Here is a 26,356-nt window from a genome sequence, read left to right as displayed (position 1 = left end):
GCTGCTGATGATGATGATGGTGATGTCATGATCGTGGTGGTCACGATGCTGCTGATGATGATGGTGATGTCATGGTCGTGGTGGTCACGATGCTGCTGATGATGATGGTGATGTCATGATCGTAGTGGTCACGATGCTGCTGATGATGATGGTGATGATGGTGATGATGGTGATGTCATGATCGTAGTGATCACGATGCTGCTGATGATGCTGATGATGTTGATGTCATGGTCGTGGTGGTCACGATGCTGCTGCTGATGATGTCGATGTCATGGTCGTGGTGGTCACGATGCTGCTGATGATGCTGATGATGCTGATGATGCTGATGATGTTGATGTCATGGTCGTGGTGGTCACGATGCTGCTGATGATGATGTTGATGTCATGGTCGTGGTGGTCACATTGCTGGTGCTGCTGATGATGATGATGGTGGTGATGATGGTGATGCGAGTGTTGAAGATGTCGAGAGTTCTTCACGATTCCTCTGGTGGTTGAGAATCACGTGATGGTGATGATGAAGTGATGATGATGATGTGATGGTCATCAATGCTATGACAATTCTTCTATCGATGGTGATGATGATGAAGTGATGATGATCATGCCGATGAGATGTCAATTGCTATGACAATGCTTCTAGCGATGGTGATAATTTGATGACATTCGTGGGTATTGTAGATGCTGATGGTGGCGATGATGATGATAGCTGATGATATGGATATTGATGCTGACGATGTGATGTTGATGATGGGTGTGATGCGACTGCTGCTGCTGATAATATCTGTGATGATGTGCATGTTGACGGTGATGACGATGTTGTTGGTGGTGATGTTGATGACGATGTTGTTGACGGTGATGTTCATCGTGATGATGTTGACAATGGTGATGTTGACGGTGATGTTGATGTTGACGACGATGTTGATGACAAAGTTGACAATGGTGATGTTGATGTTGACGATGGTGATCTAGATGTTGATGGTGATGTTGACAGTGATGTTGATGACGAAGTCGACAATGTTGATGTTGACGGTGATGTTGATGGTGATGTTGATGGTGATGACGATGTTGATGACAAAGTTGACAATGGTGATGTTGACGATGGTGATCTTGATGATGTTGATGATGACGAAGTCGACAATGGTGATGTTGACGGTGATGTTGATGTTGACGATGATGATGTTGACAGTGATGTTGACGATGTTGACATTGACGATGGTGATGTTGATGGTGATGTTGATGGTGATGACGATGTTGATGGTGATGTTGTATTCACTGGACACGCTTGGGTCGACATTGAGAGTCTCAGGCGGGGCGCGATGGCATCGCGCGGTTTATTCTGTGATTCTGTATTTTTTACAAAAGATGGTTTCATCCGGCAGGGTGTCTTGCGCAGAGCGCCGTGTTTCAGGTGCAGGGTGTCGTGTGTGAGGTGCAGGGTGTCGTGTGTGAGGTGCAGGGTGTCGTGTGTGAGGTGCAGGGTGTCGTGTGTGAGGTGCAGGGTGTCGTGTGTGAGGTGCAGGGTGTCGTGTGTGAGGTGCAGGGTGTCGTGTGTGAGGTGAAGGGTGTCGTGAGTGAGGTGCAGGGTGTCGTGAGTGAGGTGCAGGGTGTCGTGTGTGAGGTGAAGGGTGTCGTGAGTGAGGTGCAGGGTGTCGTGAGTGAGGTGCAGGGTGTCGTGAGTGAGGTGCAGGGTGTCGTGTGTGAGGTGCAGGGTGTCGTGAGTGAGGTGCAGGGTGTCGTGAGTGAGGTGCAGGGTGTCGTGAGTGAGGTGCAGGGTGTCGTGTGTGAGGTGCAGGGTGTCGTGTGTGAGGTGCAGGGTGTCGTGTGTGAGGTGCAGGGTGTCGTGTGTGAGGTGCAGGGTGTCGTGTGTGAGGTGCAGGGTGTCGTGTGTGAGGTGAAGGGTGTCGTGAGTGAGGTGCAGGGTGTCGTGTGTGAGGTGCAGGGTGTCGTGTGTGAGGTGCAGGGTGTCGTGTGTGAGGTGAAGGGTGTCGTGAGTGAGGTGCAGGGTGTCGTGAGTGAGGTGCAGGGTGTCGTGTGTGAGGTGCAGGGTGTCGTGTGTGAGGTGCAGGGTGTCGTGTGTGAGGTGCAGGGTGTCGTGTGTGAGGTGAAGGGTGTCGTGAGTGAGGTGCAGGGTGTCGTGTGTGAGGTGCAGGGTGTCGTGAGTGAGGTGCAGGGTGTCGTGAGTGAGGTGCAGGGTGTCGTGAGTGAGGTGCAGGGTGTCGTGTGTGAGGTGCAGGGTGTCGTGTGTGAGGTGCAGGGTGTGAGGTGCAGGGTGTCGTGTGTGAGGTGCAGGGTGTCGTGTGTGAGGTGCAGGGTGTCGTGTGTGAGGTGCAGGGTGTGAGGTGCAGGGTGTCGTGAGTGAGGTGCAGGGTGTCGTGTGTGAGGTGCAGGGTGTGAGGTGCAGGGTGTCGTGAGTGAGGTGCAGGGTGTCGTGTGTGAGGTGCAGGGTGTCGTGTGTGAGGTGCAGGGTGTGAGGTGCAGGGTGTCGTGTGTGAGGTGCAGGGTGTCGTGAGTGAGGTGCAGGGTGTCGTGTGTGAGGTGCAGGGTGTCGTGTGTGAGCTGCAGGGTGTCGTGTGTGAGCTGCAGGGTGTCGTGTGTGAGGTGCAGGGTGTGAGGTGCAGGGTGTCGTGTGTGAGGTGCAGGGTGTCGTGTGTGAGCTGCAGGGTGTCGTGTGTGAGGTGCAGGGTGTCGTGTGTGAGCTGCAGGGTGTCGTGTGTGAGCTGCAGGGTGTCGTGAGCTCTGCTCAGAGCTCGTCTCTCTGCTGCTCCCCCTCCGTGCGGATTTGCTGCAGGGCGTCCTCCTCGGAGAACATCTCCCTCATGAGGTCCTCGGCACGGACCCTCTCCTGCAGGGCAAGGGGCAGGGAGAGAGGGGCAGGGAGAGAGGGGCAGGGAGAGAGGGGCGGGGTGAGAGGGGCAGGGTGAGAGGGGCAGGGGGAGAGGGGCAGGGTGAGAGGGGCAGGGAGAGAGGGGCAGGGAGAGAGGGGCGGGGTGAGAGGGGCAGGGAGAGAGGGGCAGGGGGAGAGGGGCAGGGTGAGAGGGGCAGGGGGAGAGGGGCAGGGTGAGAGGGGCAGGGAGAGAGGGGCAGGGAGAGAGGGGCGGGGTGAGAGGGGCAGGGAGAGAGGGGCAGGGGGAGAGGGGCAGGGTGAGAGGGGCAGGGAGAGAGGGGCAGGGAGAGAGGGGCAGGGAGAGAGGGGCAGGGAGAGAGGGGCAGGGAGAGAGGGGCAGGGAGAGAGGGGCGGAGAGAGAGGGGCAGGGAGAGAGGGGCAGGGAGAGAGGGGCAGGGAGAGAGGGGCAGGGAGAGAGGGGCAGGGAGAGAGGGGCAGGGAGAGAGAGGGGCAGGGAGAGAGGGGCAGGGAGAGAGGGGCAGGGAGAGAGGGGCAGGGTGAGAGGGGCAGGGAGAGAGGGGCGGAGAGAGAGGGGCAGGGAGAGAGGGGCAGGGGGAGAGGGGCAGGGAGAGAGGGGCAGGGTGAGAGGGGCAGGGTGAGAGGGGCAGGGTGAGAGGGGCAGGGAGAGAGGGGCAGGGAGAAAGGGGCAGGGAGAAAGGGGCAGGGTGAGAGGGGCAGGGTGAGAGGGGCAGGGAGAGAGGGGCAGGGAGAGAGGGGCAGGGAGAGAGGGGCGGGAGAGAGAGGGGCAGGGAGAGAGGGGCAGGGAGAGAGGGGCAGGGAGAGAGGGGCAGGGAGAGAGGGGCAGGGTGAGAGGGGCAGGGAGAGAGGGGCGGAGAGAGAGGGGCAGGGAGAGAGGGGCAGGGGGAGAGGGGCAGGGGGAGAGGGGCAGGGTGAGAGGGGCAGGGAGAGAGGGGCAGGGAGAGAGGGGCAGGGTGAGAGGGGCAGGGTGAGAGGGGCAGGGAGAGAGGGGCAGGGAGAGAGGGGCAGGGAGAGAGGGGCAGGGTGAGAGGGGCAGGGAGAGAGGGGCAGGGTGAGAGGGGCAGGGTGAGAGGGGCAGGGAGAGAGGGGCAGGGAGAGAGGGGCGGGGTGAGAGGGGCAGGGTGAGAGGGGCAGGGATAGAGGGGCGGGGTGAGAGGGGCGGGGTGAGAGGGGCAGGGTGAGAGGGGCAGGGAGAGAGGGGCAGGGTGAGAGGGGCAGGGTGAGAGGGGCAGGGTGAGAGGGGCAGGGAGAGAGGGGCAGGGAGAGAGGGGCAGGGTGAGAGGGGCAGGGTGAGAGGGGCAGGGAGAGAGGGGCAGGGAGAGAGGGGCAGGGTGAGAGGGGCAGGGAGAGAGGGGCAGGGTGAGAGGGGCAGGGTGAGAGGGGCAGGGAGAGAGGGGCAGGGAGAGAGGGGCGGGGTGAGAGGGGCAGGGTGAGAGGGGCAGGGAGAGAGGGGCGGGGTGAGAGGGGCGGGGTGAGAGGGGCAGGGTGAGAGGGGCAGGGTGAGAGGGGCAGGGAGAGAGGGGCGGGGAGAGAGGGGCGGGGAGAGAGGGGCGGGGAGAGAGGGGCGGGGAGAGAGGGGCAGGGAGAGAGGGGCGGGGTGAGAAGGGCAGGGTGAGAGGGGCAGGGTGAGAGGGGCGGGGTGAGAGGGGCAGAGGGGCGGGGGGGGGGCAGGGTGAGAGGGGCAGCGAGAGAGGGGCGGGGTGAGAGGGGCAGGGTAAGAGGGGCGGGGTGAGAGGGGCGGGGTGAGAGGGCAGGGGCAGCCCCCGGAGTTCCCACCTCACCGAGAGAGTCCCCGGAGCCGAAGGCCCCAGCGGTGGGGGAGATGATGCAAGTGGTGAGTGGGTGGGTGAGGAGGTGACTGAGAGGGTGAGTGGGTCGGTGGGTGAGTGGGTGGGTGAGTCTGTGGGTGAGTAGGTAGTTGAGTGAGTGGGTGAGTGAGTGGATCAGTGGGTGAGTGAGTGGGTGAGTGAGTGGGTGAGTAGGTGAGTAGGTGGTTGAGTGAGTAGGTGGTTGAGTGAGTAGGTGGTTGAGTGAGTAGGTGAGTGGGTTGGTGAGAGGGTGAGTGAGTGGGTGAGTAGATGGGTGAGTGGGTGGTTGAGTAGGTGAGTGAGTAGGTTAGTGAGTGGGTAAGTGGGTGGGTGAGTGAGTGAGTGGGTGAGTGGGTGGGTGAGTGAGTGAGTGGGTGAGTGAGTGAGTGATTGGGTGAGTGGATGAGTGGGTGAGTGGTTGAGTGAGTGGTTGAGTGAGTGGGTGAGTAGATGGATGAGTGGGTGATTGAGTGGGTGAGTAGGTGAGTGAGTGGGTGAGTGAGTGGGTGAGTGGGTGGGTGCGTGAGTGGATGGGTGGGTGCGTGAGTGTGTGGGTGACATAATTGGTGAGAGAGTGGGTGAGTGAGTGTGTGAGTGAGAGAGTGAGTGGGTGAGTTAGTGGGTGGGTGAGTGGGTGATCGATTCGGTGAGTGAGAGAGCGGGTGAGTGAGTGGGTTCGTGAGAGAGTGGGTGAGTGGATGAGTGAGTGAGAGAGTGAGAGAGTGGGTAAGTGGGTGAGAGAGTGGATAAGTGAGTGGGTGAGTGGGTGAGAGTGTGGGTGGGTGAGAGTGTGGGTGGGTGAGATTGTGGGTGGGTGAGTGGGTGGGTGAGAGAGTGGGTGAGTGAGTGGGTGCGTGAGTGAGTGGATGGATGAGTGAGTGGGTGAGTGAGTGAGTGGGTGAGTGAGTGGGTGAGTGGATGGATGAGTGAGTGGGTGAGTGGGTGAGTGAGTGGGTGAGTGGGTGAGTGGATGGATGAGTGAGTGGGTGAGTGGGTGAGTGGGTGAGTGAGTGAGTGGGTGAGTGAGTGGGTGAGTGGATGGATGAGTGAGTGGGTGAGTGGGTGAGTGGGTGAGTGAGTGAGTGGATGGATGAGTGAGTGAGTGGGTGAGTGAGTGGGTGAGTGGGTGAGCGGGTGAGTGAGTGGGTGAGTGAGAGAGTGGATGGATGAGTGAGTGGGTGAGTGGGTGAGTGGGTGAGAGAGTGAGTGAGTGAGTGGGTGAGTGGATGGATGAGTGAGTGGATGGATGAGTGGGTGAGTGAGTGGGTGAGTGGATGGATGAGTGAGAGAGTGGGTGAGTGAGTGGATGGATGAGTGAGTGGGTGGGTGAGTGAGAGAGTGGATGGATGAGTGAGTGGGTGAGTGGGTGAGAGAGTGAGTGAGTGAATGGGTGAGTGGATGGATGAGTGAGTGGATGGATGAGTGGGTCAGTGAGTGGGTGAGTAGGTGAGTGGATGGATGAGTGAGAGAATGGGTGAGTGAGTGGATGGATGAGTGAGTGAGTGAGTGAGTGAGTGGGTGAGTGGGTGAGTGGGTGAGTGGGTGAGTGGGTGAGTGACTGGGTGAGTGGGTGAGTGGATGAGTGGATGGATGAGTGAGTGGGTGAGTGAGTGGGTGAGTGAGGAGTGAGTGAGTGGATGGATGAGTGAGTGGGTGAGTGAGTGGATGGATGAGTGAGTGGGTGAGTGGGTGAGTGAGTGAGTGGGTGAGTGAGAGAGTGGATGTGGCCCTGATCGCAGTGAGTGTGCCTCCACCTTGCCTCCACCTGCTGTCGACAACGCGCTACTGCACAGCACAGCACAGCGTGGGGAGTTTGTGTGGTAGGTAATGAGAGTGTGTAGTGAGAGTAAGTGGTAGTGGTGGTGGTTGTTGTGGTGGTGGTGGTTGTGAAGGTTGTGGTAGTGGTTTGGGTAGTGGTGGTGATTGTGGTAGTTGTGGTGGTGGTAGTGGTGGTGTTGGTTGTGGCAGTGGTAGTGGTGGTGGTTGTGGTCGTGGTGTAGTTGGTTGTGTTAGTGGTGGTGGTGGTTGTGGTGGTGGTGGTTGTGGTCTCACCTTCTCGCGGCTGGCCACGTCGAACGTGAACCACAGCGCGAGGGCGCAGCGCCGCCCGCGGGTCACGGCGCGGACCCCGTGCGGGTTCTCGCGGCCCGCGGAGAACGCCACCAGGCGGCCACAACGTGGACTCACCGCCGCCTGCCGCACCACGACACACGCACAACACGCACCACCACAACACACACACTCACAACACACACAACACGCACCACCACACACCACACGTACACAACACGCACACAACACACACACTCACAACACACACAACACGCACCACACGTACCGCACTCACCACGTACCACACTCACAACACACACAACACGCACCACACGTACACAACACGCACACAACACACACACTCACAACACACACAACACACACCACACGTACCGCACTCACCACGTACCACACTCACCGCACAACACACTCACCGCCTGCCACACTCACCACCTACCACACTCACCGCGTGCCACACTCACCACGTGCCACACTCACCACGTACCACACTCACCGCGTGCCACACTCACCACGTACCACACCTCGTACCACACTCACCACCTACCACACCACGTACCACACTCACCACGTGCCACACTCACCACGTACCACACTCACCGCGTGCCACACTCACCACGTACCACACTCACCGCGTGCCACACTCACCACGTACCACACTCACCGCGTGCCACACTCACCACGTACCACACTCACCACGTGCCACACTCACCACGTACCACACTCACCGCGTGCCACACTCACCACGTACCACACCTCGTACCACACTCACCGCGTACCACACTCACCGCCTACCACACTCACCACGTACCACACCACGTACCACACTCACCACGTACCACACTCACCACGTACCACACCACGTACCACACTCACCACCTACCACACTCACCGCCTACCACACTCACCACCTACCACACCACGTACCACACTCACCACGTACCACACTCACCACGTACCACACCACGTACCACACTCACCACGTACCACACCTCGTACCACACTCACCACCTACCACACTCACCGCCTACCACACTCACCACCTACCACACCACGTACCACACTCACCACGTGCCACACTCACCACCTACCACACCACCTACCACACTCACCGCGTGCCACACTCACCACGTACCACACTCACCGCGTGCCACACTCACCGCGTGCCACACTCACCGCGTGCCACACTCACCGCGTGCCACACTCACCACGTACCACACTCACCGCGTACCACACTCACCGCGTGCCACACTCACCACGTACCACACTCACCGCGTGCCACACTCACCACGTACCACACTCACCGCGTGCCACACTCACCACCTACCACACTCACCGCGTGCCACACTCACCACGTACCACACTCACCGCGTGCCACACTCACCGCGTGCCACACTCACCACGTACCACACTCACCGCGTGCCACACTCACCACGTACCACACTCACCGCGTGCCACACTCACCGCGTGCCACACTCACCACGTACCACACTCACCGCGTACCACACTCACCACGTACCACACTCACCGCGTACCACACTCACCGCGTACCACACTCACCACGTACCACACTCACCACGTACCACACTCACCGCGTGCCACACTCACCACGTACCACACTCACCGCGTACCACACTCACCACGTACCACACTCACCACGTACCACACTCACCACGTACCACACTCACCACGTACCACACTCACCACGTACCACACTCACCACGTACCACACTCACCACGTACCACACTCACCACGTACCACACTCACCACGTACCACACTCACCACGTACCACACTCACCACGTACCACACTCACCACGTACCACACTCACCACGTACCACACTCACCACGTACCACACTCACCACGTGCCACACTCACCACGTACCACACTCACCACGTACCACACCACGTACCACACTCACCACCTACCACACTCACCGCGTACCACACTCACCACGTACCACACTCACCGCGTACCACACTCACCACGTACCACACCACGTACCACACTCACCACCTACCACACTCACCGCGTACCACACTCACCACGTACCACACCACGTACCACACTCACCACCTACCACACTCACCGCGTACCACACTCACCACGTACCACACTCACCACGTACCACACCACGTACCACACTCACCACCTACCACACTCACCACGTACCACACTCACCACGTACCACACTCACCACGTACCACACCACGTACCACACTCACCACCTACCACACTCACCGCGTGCCACACTCACCGTGACGGTCTCCGCGTCGAGTGCGGTGAAGATGAAGTCTCCTCCTTCAAAGTCGTCGTTCAGGTAGAGAATGGCACTGCACGGGGGAGAGAGTGGGGAGAGAGTGGGGAGAGAGTGGGGAGAGAGTGGGGAGAGAGTGGGGAGAGAGTGGGGAGAGAGTGGGGAGAGAGTGGGGAGAGAGTGGGGAGAGAGTGGGGAGAGAGTGGGGAGAGAGTGGGGAGAGAGTGGGGAGAGAGTGGGGAGAGAGTGGGGAGAGAGTGGGGAGAGAGTGGGGAGAGAGTGGGGAGAGAGTGGGGAGAGAGTGGGGAGAGAGTGGGGAGAGAGTGGGGAGAGAGTGGGGAGAGAGTGGGGAGAGAGTGGGGAGAGAGTGGGGAGAGAGTGGGGAGAGAGTGGGGAGAGAGTGGGGAGAGAGTGGGGAGAGAGTGGGGAGAGAGTGGGGAGAGAGTGTGTGAGTCAGAGGTCGCAACCGGGTACCCGATACCCGTACCCTACCCGATACCCGGCTACTCGTACCCGGCCGGGTACGAGTAGCCGGGTACCCGTTTGCGACCCTGGTGCGGCCGGGTACGGGTACGGGTAGGCCGTGAGTCACTGGTGAGTCACCGTTTGTCACTCATTTCCCAACGTCTTGTCTCTTCTCACAATTCAAGTTCCTAGAATCAACCCACCCGCGCCTGCAACATGGCTTCATCCCAGAGGTCGCAACCGGGTACCCGATACCCGTACCCTACCCGTACCCGGCCGGGTACGGGTAGCCGGGTATCGGGTAGGGTACGGGTACCCGTTTGCGACCCTGGTGCGGCCGGGTACGGGTAAGGAATCAAAACCCCTTTGCGACCTCTGGTGTGAGTGCCTATCGTCTCTTTTGGGGAGCGGCAGTGTAGTGGTTAGTGCGTTACGCTACAAATCCGGCGATCCGAGTTCGATTCCCACTCACGGCCAACACCGGTGACGAATATCTAAAGCGGTCCGGGGCCTCCCCTAGGTCGACTCAACTTCAAATGAGTACCTGGTGCGGTGCGTAAACATCGCCACAGGGGAGACAAAGGCGGCTGGGCGTGGTGCTGGCCATCCACCCCTTCGTATGTCGTGCCGCCCTTCGTAGGTGCACGCTAACAGCACTTGCCCCAACAGTATGCTAAGGCTATACGGGTGTTTTGTCTTTGCCTTTTTTAGTCTGTTGTTGTGAGTACCTGTAGGCAGGGCCTATGATAACATCAGTAGGCCAGTGCTCTGGGTTGTTCTTCGTGCTTTCGGAGTCCCTGACCCTCTGCTCACGATCATTCATGACCTTCATGATGGTGAATGGGCCCGGGTAAAACTACGTGGCTGGGAGTCAGAGCCTTTCCCTGTACACCTTGGGGTGCGGCAGGGATGTCCTCTGGCTCCCACATTATTTAACATCTATTTTGACCACGTAGTTCGTGAAGCCTTCAATAGCTGTTCCAGACGAGTTTCCATCTGGTACAGATACAATGGGAGGCCGATCGATGCCTGGGTGCGGTCAAGGGATGGCTCCCGATTGGTCAACCATGTTATGTATGCCGATGATCTTGTATTTACTGCTCACTCAGAGGAGGAGCTGGAGGCGCTGCTGCTGAGACTGGAGCGTGCCGCTAAGAGGTGGGGCCTTACCATCAGCCCCACCAAAACTAAGCACCTGCCTGGGTATTTTGTACCATCAGACACTCCACCCCCACAACTCCCAATTGGTGATAGGGCAGTTGTGGAAGGAGTGGAGAGTTTCCCAAACCTGAACAGTGTGCTCATGACCGGCTCCAGTTTAACAGCAGAGGTCTCACTCCGAATCAGTCGAGCGGCAATATCTTTCCATCGGTTGCGTAACGCTGTGTGGAAGCTACTTGGTCTGTCACTCCACACGAAGCTTCAGGTCTTCTCGGCCACGGTCATTCCCTCCCTTTGCGATGCTTGCGAAACGTGGGCTCCCCTAATGGAACATCTTTGCCGCTTAGACCTCCTGCCAGCGGGCGTTCGACACTTCACGTGGCCTCAAGGTGCACCTAGCCTGGCACAAGCGTCGTGGTGACGTCACCGCCACTTAGTGGTACCTGTAGTCCCTGTGTGTGTAGGCCGGCTTCTGCTTGAAGCAGTCACGAGACTCGGGGTTCAGGAGGCAGTTGTCCACGTGGACCGGGTGACTCAGATCGTCACGCTCATCCTGTCTCCCTGCACACACACACAGCCCACACACATACACACACACACAGCTCCCACGTGTAGCCCACACACACAGCTCCCTCGTGTAGCCCACACACACACAGCTCCCTCGTGTAGCCCACACACACACACACAGCTCCCTCGTGTAGCCCACACACACACAGCTCCCACGTGTAGCTCACACACACACACAGCTCCCTCGTGTAGCCCACACACACACACACAGCCCACACACACACACAGCTCCCACGTGTAGCTCACACACACACACACAGCTCCCTCGTGTAGCCCACACACACACACAGCTCCCAGATGTAACTCAAACACACACACAGCTCCCACGTGTAGCCCACACACACACACACAGCTCCCTCGTGTAGCCCACACACGCACAGCTCACTCGTGTAGCCACACATACACAGCCCACACACACACACACACAGCTCCCACGTGTAGCTCACACACACACACACAGCTCCCTCGTGTAGCCCACACACACAGCTCCCACGTGTAGCCCACACACACACACACACAGCTCCCACGTGTAGCCCACACACACACACAGCTCCCACGTGTAGCCCACACACACACACAGCTCCCACGTGTAGCCCACACACACACACAGCTCCCTCGTGTAGCCTCACACACACACACACACAGCTCCCTCGTGTAGCCTCACACACACACACACACAGCTCCCCCGTGTAGCCCACACACACACACAGCTCCCACGTGTAGCCCACACACACACACAACTCCCTCGTGTAGCACACACACACAGCTCCCACGTGTAGCCCACGCCAACACACAGCTCCCTCGTGTAGCCCACACACACACAGCTCCCTCGTGTAGCCTCACACACACACACAGCTCTCACGTGTAGCCCACACACACACAAACAGCTCCCACGTGTAGCCCACACACACACACACAGCTCCCACGTGTAGCACACACACACACAGCTCCCACACACACACACACACAGCTCCCACACACACACACAGCTCCCTCGTATAGCCCACACACACACACACAGCTCCCCGTGTAGCCCACACACACACACAGCTCCCACGTGTAGCCTCACACACACACAGCTCCCACGTGTAGCCCACACACACACACACAGCTCCCACGTGTAGCCCACACACACACACACAGCTCCCTCGTGTAGCCCACACACACACACAGCTCCCTCATGTAGCCCACACACACACACAGCTCCCTCGTGTAGCCCACACACACACACAGCTCTCACGTGTAGCCCACACACACCGCTCCCACGTGTAGCCCACACACACACACAGCTCCCACATGTAGCCCACACACACACAGCTCCCCGTGTAGCCCACACACACACACACACAGCTCCCACGTGTAGCCCACACACACACACAGCTCCCACGTGTAGCCCACACACACAGCTCCCTCGTGTAGCCTCACACACACACACACACAGCTCCCTCGTGTAGCCCACACACACACACAGCTCCCACGTGTAGACCACACACACACACAGCTCCCACGTGTAGCCCACACACACAGCTCCCACGTGTAGCCCACACACACACACAGCTCCCACGTGTAGCCCACACACACACACACAGCTCCACGTGTAGCCCACACACACACACACACAGCTCCCACGTGTAGCCCACACACACACAGCTCCCACGTGTAGCCTCACACACACACAGCTCCCTCGTGTAGCCCACACACACACACAGCTCCCACGTGTAGCCTCACACACACACAGCTCCCACGTGTAGCCCACACACACACACACAGCTCCCACGTGTAGCCCCCACACACACACAGCTCCCTCGTGTAGCCCACACACACAGACAGCTCCCACGTGTAGCCTCAAACACACACACAGCTCCCTCGTGTAGCCCACACACACACACACAGCTCCCACGTGTAGCTTCACACACACACAGCTCCCACGTGTAGCCCACACGCACACACACAGCTCCCACGTGTAGCCCACACACACACACACAGCTCCCACGTGTAGCACACACACACACACACACAGCTCCCACACACACACACACAGCTCCCACACACACACACACAGCTCCCTCGTGTAGCCCACACACACACACACAGCTCCCCGTGTAGCCGACACACACACACAGCCCACACACACACACAGCTCCCACGTGTAGCTCACACACACACACACAGCTCCCTCGTGTAGCCCACACACACACACAGCTCCCACATGTAACTCAAACACACACACAGCTCCCACGTGTAGCCCACACACACACACACAGCTCCCTCGTGTAGCCCACACACACACACAGCTCCCACACACACAGCTCCCACACACACACAGCTCCCTCGTGTAGCCCACACACACACACACAGCTCCCCGTGTAGCCCACACACACACACAGCTCCCACGTGTAGCCTCACACACACACAGCTCCCACGTGTAGCCCACACACACACACAGCTCCCACGTGTAGCCCACACACACACACACAGCTCCCTCGTGTAGCCCACACACACACACAGCTCCCTCATGTAGCCCACACATACACACAGCTCCCTCGTGTAGCCCACACACACACACAGCTCCCACGTGTAGCCCACACACACCGCTCCCACGTGTAGCCCACACACACACACACAGCTCCCACATGTAGCCCACACACACACAGCTCCCCGTGTAGCCCACACACACACACACACAGCTCTCTCGTGTAGCCCACACACACACACAGCTCCCACGTGTAGACCACACACACACACAGCTCCCACGTGTAGCCCACACACACAGCTCCCACGTGTAGCCCACACACACACACAGCTCCCACGTGTAGCCCACACACACACACAGCTCCACGTGTAGCCCACACACACACACACAGCTCCCACGTGTAGCCCACACACACACAGCTCCCACGTGTAGCCTCACACACACACAGCTCCCTCGTGTAGCCCACACACACACACAGCTCCCACGTGTAGCCTCACACACACACAGCTCCCACGTGTAGCCCACACACACACACAGCTCCCACGTGTAGCCCCCACACACACACAGCTCCCTCGTGTAGCCCACACACACACACAGCTCCCACGTGTAGCCTCAAACACACACACAGCTCCCTCGTGTAGCCCACACACACACACAGCTCCCACGTGTAGCCTCACACACACACAGCTCCCACGTGTAGCCCACACGCACACACACAGCTCCCACGTGTAGCCCACACACACACACACAGCTCCCACGTGTAGCACACACACACACACACAGCTCCCACACACACACACACACAGCTCCCACACACACACACACACAGTTCCCACGTGTAGCCCACACACACACACACAGCTCCCACGTGTAGCCCACACACATACACAGCTCCCACGTGTAGCACACACACACACACACACAGCTCCCACGTGTAGCCCACACACACACACAGCTCCCTCGTGTAGCCTCACACACACACACACAGCTCCCTCGTGTAGCCTCACACACACACACACAGCTCCCCCGTGTAGCCCACACACACACACAGCTCCCACGTGTAGCCCACACACACACACACAACTCCGTCGTGTAGCACACACACACACAGCTCCCACGTGTAGCCCACGCACACACACAGCTCCCTCGTGTAGCCCACACACACACAGCTCCCTCGTGTAGCCTCACACACACACACAGCTCTCACGTGTAGCCCACACACACACACACAGCTCCCACGTGTAGCCCACACACACACACACACAGCTCCCACGTGTAGCACACACACACACAGCTCCCACACACACACACACAGCTCCCACAAACACACACACAGCTCCCTCGTGTAGCCCACACACACACACACAGCTCCCTCGTGTAGCCCACACACACACACAGCTCCCACGTGTAGCCTCACACACACACAGCTCCCACGTGTAGCCCACACACACACACAGCTCCCACGTGTAGCCCACACACACACACACAGCTCCCTCGTGTAGCCCACACACACACACAGCTCCCTCATGTAGCCCACACACACACACAGCTCCCACGTGTAGCCCACACACACACACAGCTCCACGTGTAGCCCACACACACACACACAGCTCCCACGTGTAGCCCACACACACACAGCTCCCACGTGTAGCCTCACACACACACAGCTCCCTCGTGTAGCCCACACACACACACAGCTCCCACGTGTAGCCTCACACACACACAGCTCCCACGTGTAGCCCACACACACACACAGCTCCCACGTGTAGCCCCCACACACACACAGCTCCCTCGTGTAGCCCACACACACACACAGCTCCCACGTGTAGCCTCAAACACACACACAGCTCCCTCGTGTAGCCCACACACACACACAGCTCCCACGTGTAGCCTCACACACACACAGCTCCCACGTGTAGCCCACACGCACACACACAGCTCCCACGTGTAGCCCACACACACACACACAGCTCCCACGTGTAGCACACACACACACACACAGCTCCCACACACACACACACACAGCTCCCACACACACACACACACAGTTCCCACGTGTAGCCCACACACACACACACAGCTCCCACGTGTAGCCCACACACATACACAGCTCCCACGTGTAGCCCACACACACACACACACAGCTCCCACGTGTAGCCCACACACACACACAGCTCCCTCGTGTAGCCTCACACACACACACACAGCTCCCTCGTGTAGCCTCACACACACACACACAGCTCCCCCGTGTAGCCCACACACACACACAGCTCCCACGTGTAGCCCACACACACACACACAACTCCCTCGTGTAGCACACACACACACAGCTCCCACGTGTAGCCCACGCACACACACAGCTCCCTCGTGTAGCCCACACACACACAGCTCCCTCGTGTAGCCTCACACACACACACAGCTCTCACGTGTAGCCCACACACACACACACAGCTCCCACGTGTAGCCCACACACACACACACACAGCTCCCACGTGTAGCACACACACACACACAGCTCCCACACACACACACACAGCTCCCACAAACACACACACAGCTCCCTCGTGTAGCCCACACACACACACACAGCTCCCCGTGTAGCCCACACACACACACACAGCTCCCACGTGTAGCCTCACACACACACAGCTCCCACGTGTAGCCCACACACACACACAGCTCCCACGTGTAGCCCACACACACACACACAGCTCCCTCGTGTAGCCCACACACACACACAGCTCCCTCATGTAGCCCACACACACACACAGCTCACTCGTGTAGCCCACACACACACACAGCTCCCACGTGTAGCCCACACACACCGCTCCCACGTGTAGCCCACACACACACACACACACAGCTCCCACATGTAGCCCACACACACACAGCTCCCCGTGTAGCCCACACACACACACACACAGCTCCCACGTGTAGCCCACACACACAGCTCCCTCGTGTAGCCTCACACACACACACAGCTCTCTCGTGTAGCCCACACACACACACAGCTCCCACGTGTAGACCACACACACACACAGCTCCCACGTGTAGCCCACACACACAGCTCCCACGTGTAGCCCACACACACACACAGCTCCCACGTGTAGCCCACACACACACACAGCTCCACGTGTAGCCCACACACACACACACAGCTCCCACGTGTAGCCCACACACACACAGCTCCCACGTGTAGCCTCACACACACACAGCTCCCTCGTGTAGCCCACACACACACACAGCTCCCACGTGTAGCCTCACACACACACAGCTCCCACGTGTAGCCCACACACACACACAGCTCCCACGTGTAGCCCCCACACACACACAGCTCCCTCGTGTAGCCCACACACACACACAGCTCCCACGTGTAGCCTCAAACACACACTCAGCTCCCTCGTGTAGCCCACACACACACACAGCTCCCACGTGTAGCCTCACACACACACAGCTCCCACGTGTAGCCCACACGCACACACACAGCTCCCACGTGTAGCCCACACACACACACACAGCTCCCACGTGTAGCCTCACACACACACAGCTCCCACGTGTAGCCCACACACACACACAGCTCCCTCGTGTAGCCCACACACACACACACAGCTCCCACGTGTAGCCTCACCCACACACAGCTCCCACGTGTAGCCTCACACACACACAGCTCCCTCGTGTAGCCCACACACACACACACAGCTCCCACGTGTAGCCTCACACACACACACAACTCCCTCGTGTAGCCCACACACACACACAGCACCCACGTGTAGCCCACACACACACACACACAGCTCCCACGTGTAGGCCACACACACACACACAGCTCCCACGTGTAGCCTACACACACACACAGCTCCCACGTGTAGCCCACACACACACACAGCTCCCACGTGTAGCCCACACACACACACACAGCTCCCACGTGTAGCCCACACACACACACACAGCTCCCTCGTGTAGCCCACACACACACACAGCTCCCACGTGTAGCCCACACACACACAGCTCCCTCGTGTAGCCCACACACACACAGCTCCCACGTGTAGCCCACACACACACACACAGCTCCCACGTGTAGCCCACACACACACACACACAGCTCCCTCGTGTAGCCCACACACACACACACAGCTCCCACGTGTAGCCTCACACACACACACAGCTCCCACGTGTAGCCCACACACACACACACAGCTCCCTCGTGTAGCCCACACACACATAGCTCCCACGTGTAGCCCACACACACACACACACAGCTCCCACGTGTAGCCCCCCCACACACACAGCTCCCTCGTGTAGCCTCACACACACACACAGCTCCCTCGTGCAGCCCACACACACACACACAGCTCCCACGTGTAGCCCACACGCACACAGCTCCCTCGTGTAGCCCACACACACACACACAGCTCCCACGTGTAGCCTCACACACACACAGCTCCCTCGTGTAGCCCACATACACACACAGCTCCCACGTGTAGCCTCACACACACACAGCTCCCACGTGTAGCCCACACACACACACAGCTCCCACGTGTAGCCCCCACACACACACAGCTCCCTCGTGTAGCCCACACACACACACAGCTCCCACGTGTAGCCTCACACACACACAGCTCCCTCGTGTAGCCCACACACACACACAGCTCCCACGTGTAGCCTCACACACACACAGCTCCCTCGTGTAGCCCACACACACACACAGCTCCCACGTGTAGCCTCACACACACACACACACAGCTCCCTCGTGTAGCCCACACACACACACAGCTCCCACGTGTAGCCTCACACACACACAGCTCCCTCGTGTAGCCCACACACACACACAGCTCCCACGTGTAGCCTCACACACACACAGCTCCCACGTGTAGCCCACACACATACACAGCTCCCTTGTGTAGCCCACACACACACACAGCTCCCACGTGTAGCCTCACACACACACAGCTCCCACGTGTAGCCTCACACACACACAGCTCCCTCGTGTAGCCCACACACACACACAGCTCCCACGTGTAGCCCACACACACACACAGCTCCCACGTGTAGCCCACACACACACACAGCTCCCACGTGTAGCCCACACACACACACACACAGCTCCCACGTGTAGCCCACACACACACACAGCTCCCACGTGTAGCCCACACACACACACACAGCTCCCACGTGTAGCCCACACACACACACACACACAGCTCCCTCGTGTAGCCCACACAAACACACAGCTCCCACGTGTAGCCCACACACACACAGCTCCCTCGTGTAGCCCACACACACACAGCTCCCTCGTGTAGCCCACACACACACACACACAGCTCCCACGTGTAGCCCACACACACAGCTCCCTCGTGTAGCCTCACACACACACACACAGCTCCCTCGTGTAGCCCACACACACACACAGCTCCCACGTGTAGACCACACACACACACAGCTCCACGTGTAGCCCACACACACACAGCTCCCTCGTGTAGCCCACACACACACACAGCTCCCACGTGTAGCCTCACACACACACAGCTCCCTCGTGTAGCCTCACACACACACACAGCTTCCCCGTGTAGCCTCTCACACACACACAGCTCCCACGTGTAGCCCACACACACACACACACAGCTCCCACGTGTAGCCCACACACACACACACACACAGCTCCCACGTGTAGCCCACACACACACACACAGCTTCCACGTGTAGCCCACACACACACACACACAGCTCCCACGTGTAGCCCACACACACACACACACAGCCCACACACACACACACAGCTCCCTCGTGTAGCCCACACACACACACACAGCTCCCCCGTGTCTGTGTGTGTGGGCTTCCCACGAGGCGAGTACCTGCGATGGACTCACTACACACGAGGCGAGTACCTGCGATGGACTCACTACACACGAGGTGAGTACCTGCGATGGACTCACTACACACGAGGCGAGTACCTGCGATGGACTCACTACACACGAGGCGAGTACCTGCGATGGACTCGCAGCACACGAGGCGAGTACCTGCGATGGACTCACTACACGCGAGGCGAGTACCTGCGATGGACTCACTACACACGAGGCGAGTACCTGCGATGGACTCACTACACACGAGGCAAGTACCTGCGATGGACTCACTACACACGAGGCGAGTACCTGCGATGGACTCACTACAGACGAGGTGAGTACCTGCGATGGACTCACTACACACGAGGCGAGTACCTGCGATGGACTCACTACACACGAGGCGAGTACCTGCGATGGACTCACGGCTACACGAGGTGAGTATCTGCGATGGACTCACTACACACGAGGTGAGTACCTGCGATGGACTCACTACACACGAGGCGAGTACCTGCGATGGACTCACTACACACGAGGTGAGTACCTGCGATGGACTCACTACACACGAGGCGAGTACCTGCGATGGACTCACTACACACGAGGCGAGTACCTGCGATGGACTCACTACACACGAGGCGAGTACCTGCGATGGACTCACTACACACGAGGCGAGTACCTGCGATGGACTCGCAGCACACGAGGCGAGTACCTGCGATGGACTCACTACACACGAGGCGAGTACCTGCGATGGACTCACTACACACGAGGCGAGTACCTGCGATGGACTCACTACACACGAGGCGAGTACCTGCGATGGACTCACTACACACGAGGCGAGTACCTGCGATGGACTCGCAGCACACGAGGCGAGTATCTGCGATGGACTCACTACACACGAGGTGAGTACCTGCGATGGACTCACTACACACGAGGCGAGTACCTGCGATGGACTCACTACACACGAGGCGAGTACCTGCGATGGACTCGCAGCACACGAGGCGAGTACCTGCGATGGACTCACTACACACGAGGCGAGTACCTGCGATGGACTCGCAGCACACGAAGTGAGTACCTGCGATGGACTCACTACAGACGAAGTGAGTACCTGCGATGGACTCGCAGCACACGAGGCGAGTACCTGCGATGGACTCACTACAGACGAAGTGAGTACCTGCGATGGACTGGCGGCACACGAGGCGAGTACCTGCGATGGACTGGCGGCACACGAGGCGAGTACCTGCGATGGACTGGCGGCACACGAGGCGAGTACCTGCGATGGACTCACTACACACGAGGCGAGTACCTGCGATGGACTCGCGGCACACGAGGTGCGTGTAGGAGAAGTGGAGGGGCTGGCGCAGCAGGAAGTAGTCGCTGACGAGGCGGCGCGCCCGCTCGCTCGCGTCGTAGTAGAGACGCGCTCGCTCCAGCGGCACGCGGCCCTCCTGCGCAGACTGGGCCACGCGGTGACGGGGCACCCGGTTACTGGTTCATTGGTCACCGGGTCACAGGTCACCGGGTCACAGGTCACCGGATCAAGGGTCACTGGTTACTGGGTCACTGGTCATCGGGTCACAGGTCACCGGATCAAGGACCACTGGTTACTGGGTCACTGGTTACCGGGTCAAGGGTCACGGGTCACTGGGTTACTGGGTCATTGGTTACCGGGTCACAGGTCACCGGATCAAGGGTCACTGGTTACCGGATCAAGGGTCACCAGGCTACTGGGTCACTGGTAACCGGGTCACAGGTCACTGGATCAAGGGTAACTGATTACCGGGTCACTGGTTACCGGATCAAGGGTCAAGGGTCACTGGGCTACTGGGTCACTGGTTACCAGGTCACTGGTTACTGGATCAAGGGTCAAGGGTCAAGGGTCACTGGGCTACTGGGTCACTGGTTACCAGGTCACTGGTTACTGGATCAAGGGTCACTGGGCTACTGAGTCACGGGGCCACCGAGTTCCTGGGTCACGGGTAACTGGGCCACAAGGTCACTGGGTCAGGGGTCACTGGGGCACACGTCACCGAGTTCCTGGGTCAGGGGTCACTGGGGCACACGTCACCAGGTTCCTAGGTCAAGGGTCACCAGGCCACCGGGTCATGGGGGTTGCTGGGTCATGGGCCATAGGGGTCACTGGGTCAGATGTCAGAGTTCATCAGGTCACTGGCCATAGGGGTCACCGGGACACGCGTGGTTTGGTCACGGGTTGTTGGGTCATTGGTGAACCAACATGACGATGGTGACAGTGACGATGGTGACAGTGACGATGTTGATGGTGTTAGTGGTGACGACGATGCCGGTGACGATGATGATGGTGACGATGACGATCGTGACGATGTTGACGATGGTGACGATGACGATGGCGACGATGACGATGGTGATGATGGTGATGATGGTGATGATGATGGTGATGACGATGGTGATGACGATGGCGACGATGGTGATGATGGTGATGATGGTGATGATGATGGTGATGACGATGGTGATGACGATGGTGATGACGATGGCGACGATGACGATGGTGATGATGGTGATAACGATGGTGATGACGATGGTGATGACGATGGCGACGATGACGATGGTGATGATGGTGATGATGATGGTGATGACGATGGCGACGATGACGATGGTGATGATGGTGATGATGATGGTGATGACGATGGCGACGATGACGATGGTGATGATGGTGATGATGATGGTGATGACGATGGTGATGACGATGGTGACGACGATGGTGGTGATGACGATGGTGGTGATGACGATGGTGACGATGTTGCCGATAATAACGATGACGACGATGATGATGGTGATGACGATGGTGACGTTGGCGACCCCCACCTTGAGAGCCTTGTAGATGGTGATGACGATGGTGACGATGGTGATGACGATGGTGATGACGATGGCGACCCTCACCTTGAGAGCCTTGTAGATGGTGATGACGATGGTGGTGATGGTAATGACGATGGTGACGATGGTGATGACGATGGTGATGACGATGGCGACCCTCACCTTGAGAGCCTTGTAGATGGTGATGACGATGGTGGTGATGATGATGGTGATGACGATGGTGGTGATGATGATGGTGATGACGATGGTGATGACGATGGTGATGACGATGGTGATGATGATGGTGACGATGGTGATGACGATGGTGATGATGACGATGGTGACGATGGTGATGACGTTGGCGACCCTCACCTTGAGAGCCTTGTAGATGGTGATGACGATGGTGACGATGGTGATGACGATGGTGATGATGGTGATGATGGTGATGGTGATGATGGTGATGACGATGGTGACGATGGTGATGACGTTGGCGACCCTCACCTTGAGAGCCTTGTAGATGGTGATGCCCGCGAACCTCTCGTTGGGCGTGTGTGGAGACGCTTTGCCAATGTAGCCGTCACCCGTCGTGCCCACACTCTGGGGGGGCGGGGGGGGGGGGGCGATGGGGGGAGGGGGGAGAGGGGGGACACAACGACGATGGTGAGGGAGTTGACTGCTGCACACACTCACACACTCACACACAACAACAACCGCCATTCGCCACTAAGTGGCGGTGACGTCACCACGACGCTTGTGCCAGGCTATGTGCACCTGGAGGCCACGTGAAGTGTCGAACGCCCGCTGGCAGGAGGTCACGGGGCAGACCCAGGTGCCACGGGTAGACTGACTGAGATGACCGAGATGACTGGCTGATGCACCACCTGTGCCCCCTACTGTGCCAACTTGCTGTGCTTTAGCCACCCGGCGCTCCGCTCGTTGTTGTGAGCGTCGCTCCTCCGGCCTACCGTTGTTGTTGGAGGGCGACTGCCTCCAACTGCCCAGCAGCGTCCTTCACGAGCCTCCTCCACAGAGGCCGATCTTGACACCGCTGGTACCAGTCATCGGCAAGTCCACTCAGCTCCACGTCCTCCTGTACCACATCACTCCATCTCTTCTCTAGCCCGTGCCGCGCCCGTTTAGCCCCCTCGATCCGGCCAAACAAAAGCTGTTTAGGCATGCGGTGGCTGGGCATGCGGGCTACATGACCCAGCCAACGCAGCCTTGCCTGCCGGAGGAGCTCACCGATGGGACTTATCTCTCCCCGCACTCTCTCTCCACGCTCTCCCCATCTCTCCCCACACTCTCCCCGCTCTCTCTCCCCACCAGGATGAGCTGCTGCAGCTCGGCGCACTGCTGGGCGCTGACGACTCCGTCCAGCACGACGCGCTGCGTGCCGTTGAGCCGCGACGAGTCCAGCGCCACCGACACCGCCGCGTCCCCCAGGGCGCCGCCTGGGATGTGCGGGGTCACGCGGGGTCACGCGGGGTAACGCGGGGTCACGCGAGGTCACGCGGTGTCACGTCGGGTCATGCGGGGTCACGTGAGGAACGTGGGGACACGTGGTAGAAAGCTACGCACGAAGAAGTGAGGCCTGGACTGTGTCCCTATGCTTCTATGTCCACGTGCATCCGTGTGTCTCCCCTCGTGTCCACGTGTCTCCCCAGGTTGTCTCCCGGTGTGTGTACCCGTGTGTGTCCCCACATCTATCCCCTTGTGTCTGTGTGTGTCCCCGCGTGTCCCCCGCGTATCTCCCCGCGTCCCCACGTGTGTCTCCCCTCGCGTCTCTCCACGTCTCCCCTCGCGTCTCTCCACGTCTCCCCACGCGTCTCACCCTCTCTGAGCGGAGTCTCCGTGTGGGCCCCGCCAGCCGCATCCGGGTCGCTGCCGTGCGCCGCGTCGTCCCTCTCCGCCACCAGGCTCCAGATGTCATCCATGGTGGTGCTCGGACTCGCGGAGTCGCCCTCCGCCGCGTCTCCCTCCGCCGCTCCTCCTGCGTCCCCCCCCTTGCTCCCCCCCGCGTCTCCCCCGGCACCCCTCTCCGCAGCCCCCGGCTCCCTGCCGCCAGAATCACAAGGTGGGTGGCGCTCGCTCGCGGGACGCGGGCAGTGGGGTGGGAGACAGCCGTGACCGTGGGGTCTCTCTCCCTCTCCCATCCCATCTCTGGGAGGGTTCACAACGGCCATGTCAAGACACTCACCCGAGCCACAGAATTGCTGAGATCCTGGGTTCGAGTCCTGAATGTGGGTGTCTTCTCACGAGGTTAATAGTGTGTACGTAACTGTACGTGTGTGCGTGCGTGTGTGTGTGCGTGCGTGCGTGTGCGTGTGCGTGTGTGCGCGTGTGCGTGTGTGTACGTGTGTGTGTGTACGTGTGTGTGTGCGGTGAGCTTCTTTCGCACGGTAACGTAGCCAACAGCGCTAGTCGGAGGTGCGTGGGGAAGGACAACAAACTAAACACAAACAATGGTCCTTGAGAAATGAGTGAGTCAAGCCAGGCGATTTAAAAGTGCACACACAGTTCCCATTGGCTTCCTACTATGGGCAGGAAGAGCGTTCCAGACGGCCGCAGAAGCGCACCCTGAAAGCGCCGGGCGATGCAGTGACCGTCTCTGTTCGCAAACACATTCCTGCGGAGGGAGCTGGTAGGAACGTTGGGTTGCTCGGTCAATGGCCAGGGTCAACGGCGGCGTGGTGTATTCCGCAAATATGCCCGACTGTGAGGGCGGGCACAAGCCGGCGTGAGTAGGTTAAACGTTGAGTTTTATAAGGGCGCCACGAGGTGACCAGCCCCTCCCCACCCAGCCCCATCCTCCCCACCCAGCCCCTCCCCACCCTTCCCACCCAGCTCCTCCCCACCTTCCCCTCCCCACCCAGCCCCACCCTCCCCACCCTCCCCTCTCCACCCAGCCCCACCACTCCCATTTTTGGATGCACGACGGACGGACGGACACAATAATCCCCTGTGGGCTGGTGGAACCAGGTGGTTCCTACCAGTATTAGTCGTGTGAGGTTCATAACGGCCGCGTCCGAGAGACGGGGCCAGCCCCACGGAGGCCCTGGATGCAAGATGTGGGTGTGGGTTTCTGGCCAGGGCAGTGATGACAGTGAGATGGTGTCACGGTGAGGTGAGGGGTCACGGTGACACGGTGAGGTCAGGGGTCACGGTGACCAGGGCAAGATGTGGGTGTGGCTTTCTGGCCAGGGCAGTGATGCCACAGTGAGATGGTGTCACGGTGAGGTGAGGGGTCACGGTGACACGGTGAGGTCAGGGGTCACGGTGACCAGGGCAAGATGTGGGTGTGGGTTTCTGGCCAGGGCAGTGATGACACAGTGAGATGGTGTCACGGTGAGGTGAGGGGTCACGGTGACCAGGGAAAGATGTGGGTGTGGGTTTCTGGTCAGGGCAGTGATGACAGAGTGAGATGGTGTCACGGTGAGGTGAGGGGTCACGGTGACACGGTGAGGTCAGGGGTCACGGTGACCAGGGCAAGATGTGGGTGTGGGTTTCTGGCCAGGGCAGTGATGACACAGTGAGATGGTGTCACGGTGAGGTCAGGGGTCACGGTGACACGGTGAGGTCAGGGGTCACGGTGACACGGTGAGGTCAGGGGTCATGGTGACTAGGGCAAGCAGCGGCTCAGGGTGAGGGTCGTACTGACCCGCTTGCAGGCTGCGCCGCACGGAGGCTCGCGGGGATGATGTGAGCCGGTGTCCACCCATCCTGCACGCAAAGACAAAGATCCCCCGTGTAGCCTTAACGGGCTGTTGGGGCAAGTGCTGTGAGCGAGCACCTATGAAGGCCGGCACGGCACACGAGAGGGTGGGTGGCCAGCACCAAGCCCGGCCGCCTTTGTCTCCCCAGTGGCCATGTTTACTGCACACCGCCCCAGGTACTCATTTGAGGCTGAGTCGACTTAGGGGAGGCCCAGAATTGAACTTGGTCGCCAGGTTCGTAGCGCAGCGTAGCGCCAACCGCTACACTACCGCAGGGGTGAGTAGGGTGAGTAGGGGTGAGTATGTTGATTAGG

At 59.4% G+C, this 26,356-nt stretch overlaps 1 protein-coding gene across 1 annotated transcript; it reads right to left on the bottom strand.

Moving 5' to 3' along the window:
- Window positions 1–2,635: 2,635 nt before the first annotated feature.
- On the bottom strand, window positions 2,636–26,049 carry LOC144741115 (prolyl 3-hydroxylase 2-like; the record flags this gene model as incomplete). The annotated part of the gene is made up of 9 exons (XM_078623750.1): window positions 2,636–2,838; window positions 6,720–6,860; window positions 8,998–9,073; window positions 11,067–11,184; window positions 20,804–20,954; window positions 22,831–22,926; window positions 23,653–23,780; window positions 24,161–24,384; window positions 25,918–26,049. Coding segments are annotated over 9 exons (1,168 nt in total), but the record flags the coding sequence as incomplete, so codon positions are not given.
- Window positions 26,050–26,356: the final 307 nt, after the last annotated feature.

Source organism: Lampetra planeri, unplaced genomic scaffold (genome assembly GCF_965212315.1).
Source record: "Lampetra planeri unplaced genomic scaffold, kcLamPlan1.2.h2 scaffold_425, whole genome shotgun sequence".
In the NCBI taxonomy this organism is placed as follows: Eukaryota; Metazoa; Chordata; class Hyperoartia; order Petromyzontiformes; family Petromyzontidae; genus Lampetra; species Lampetra planeri.
Note: the sequence above shows the minus strand (reverse complement) of the source record. Positions and strands in the feature narration are given on the sequence as shown.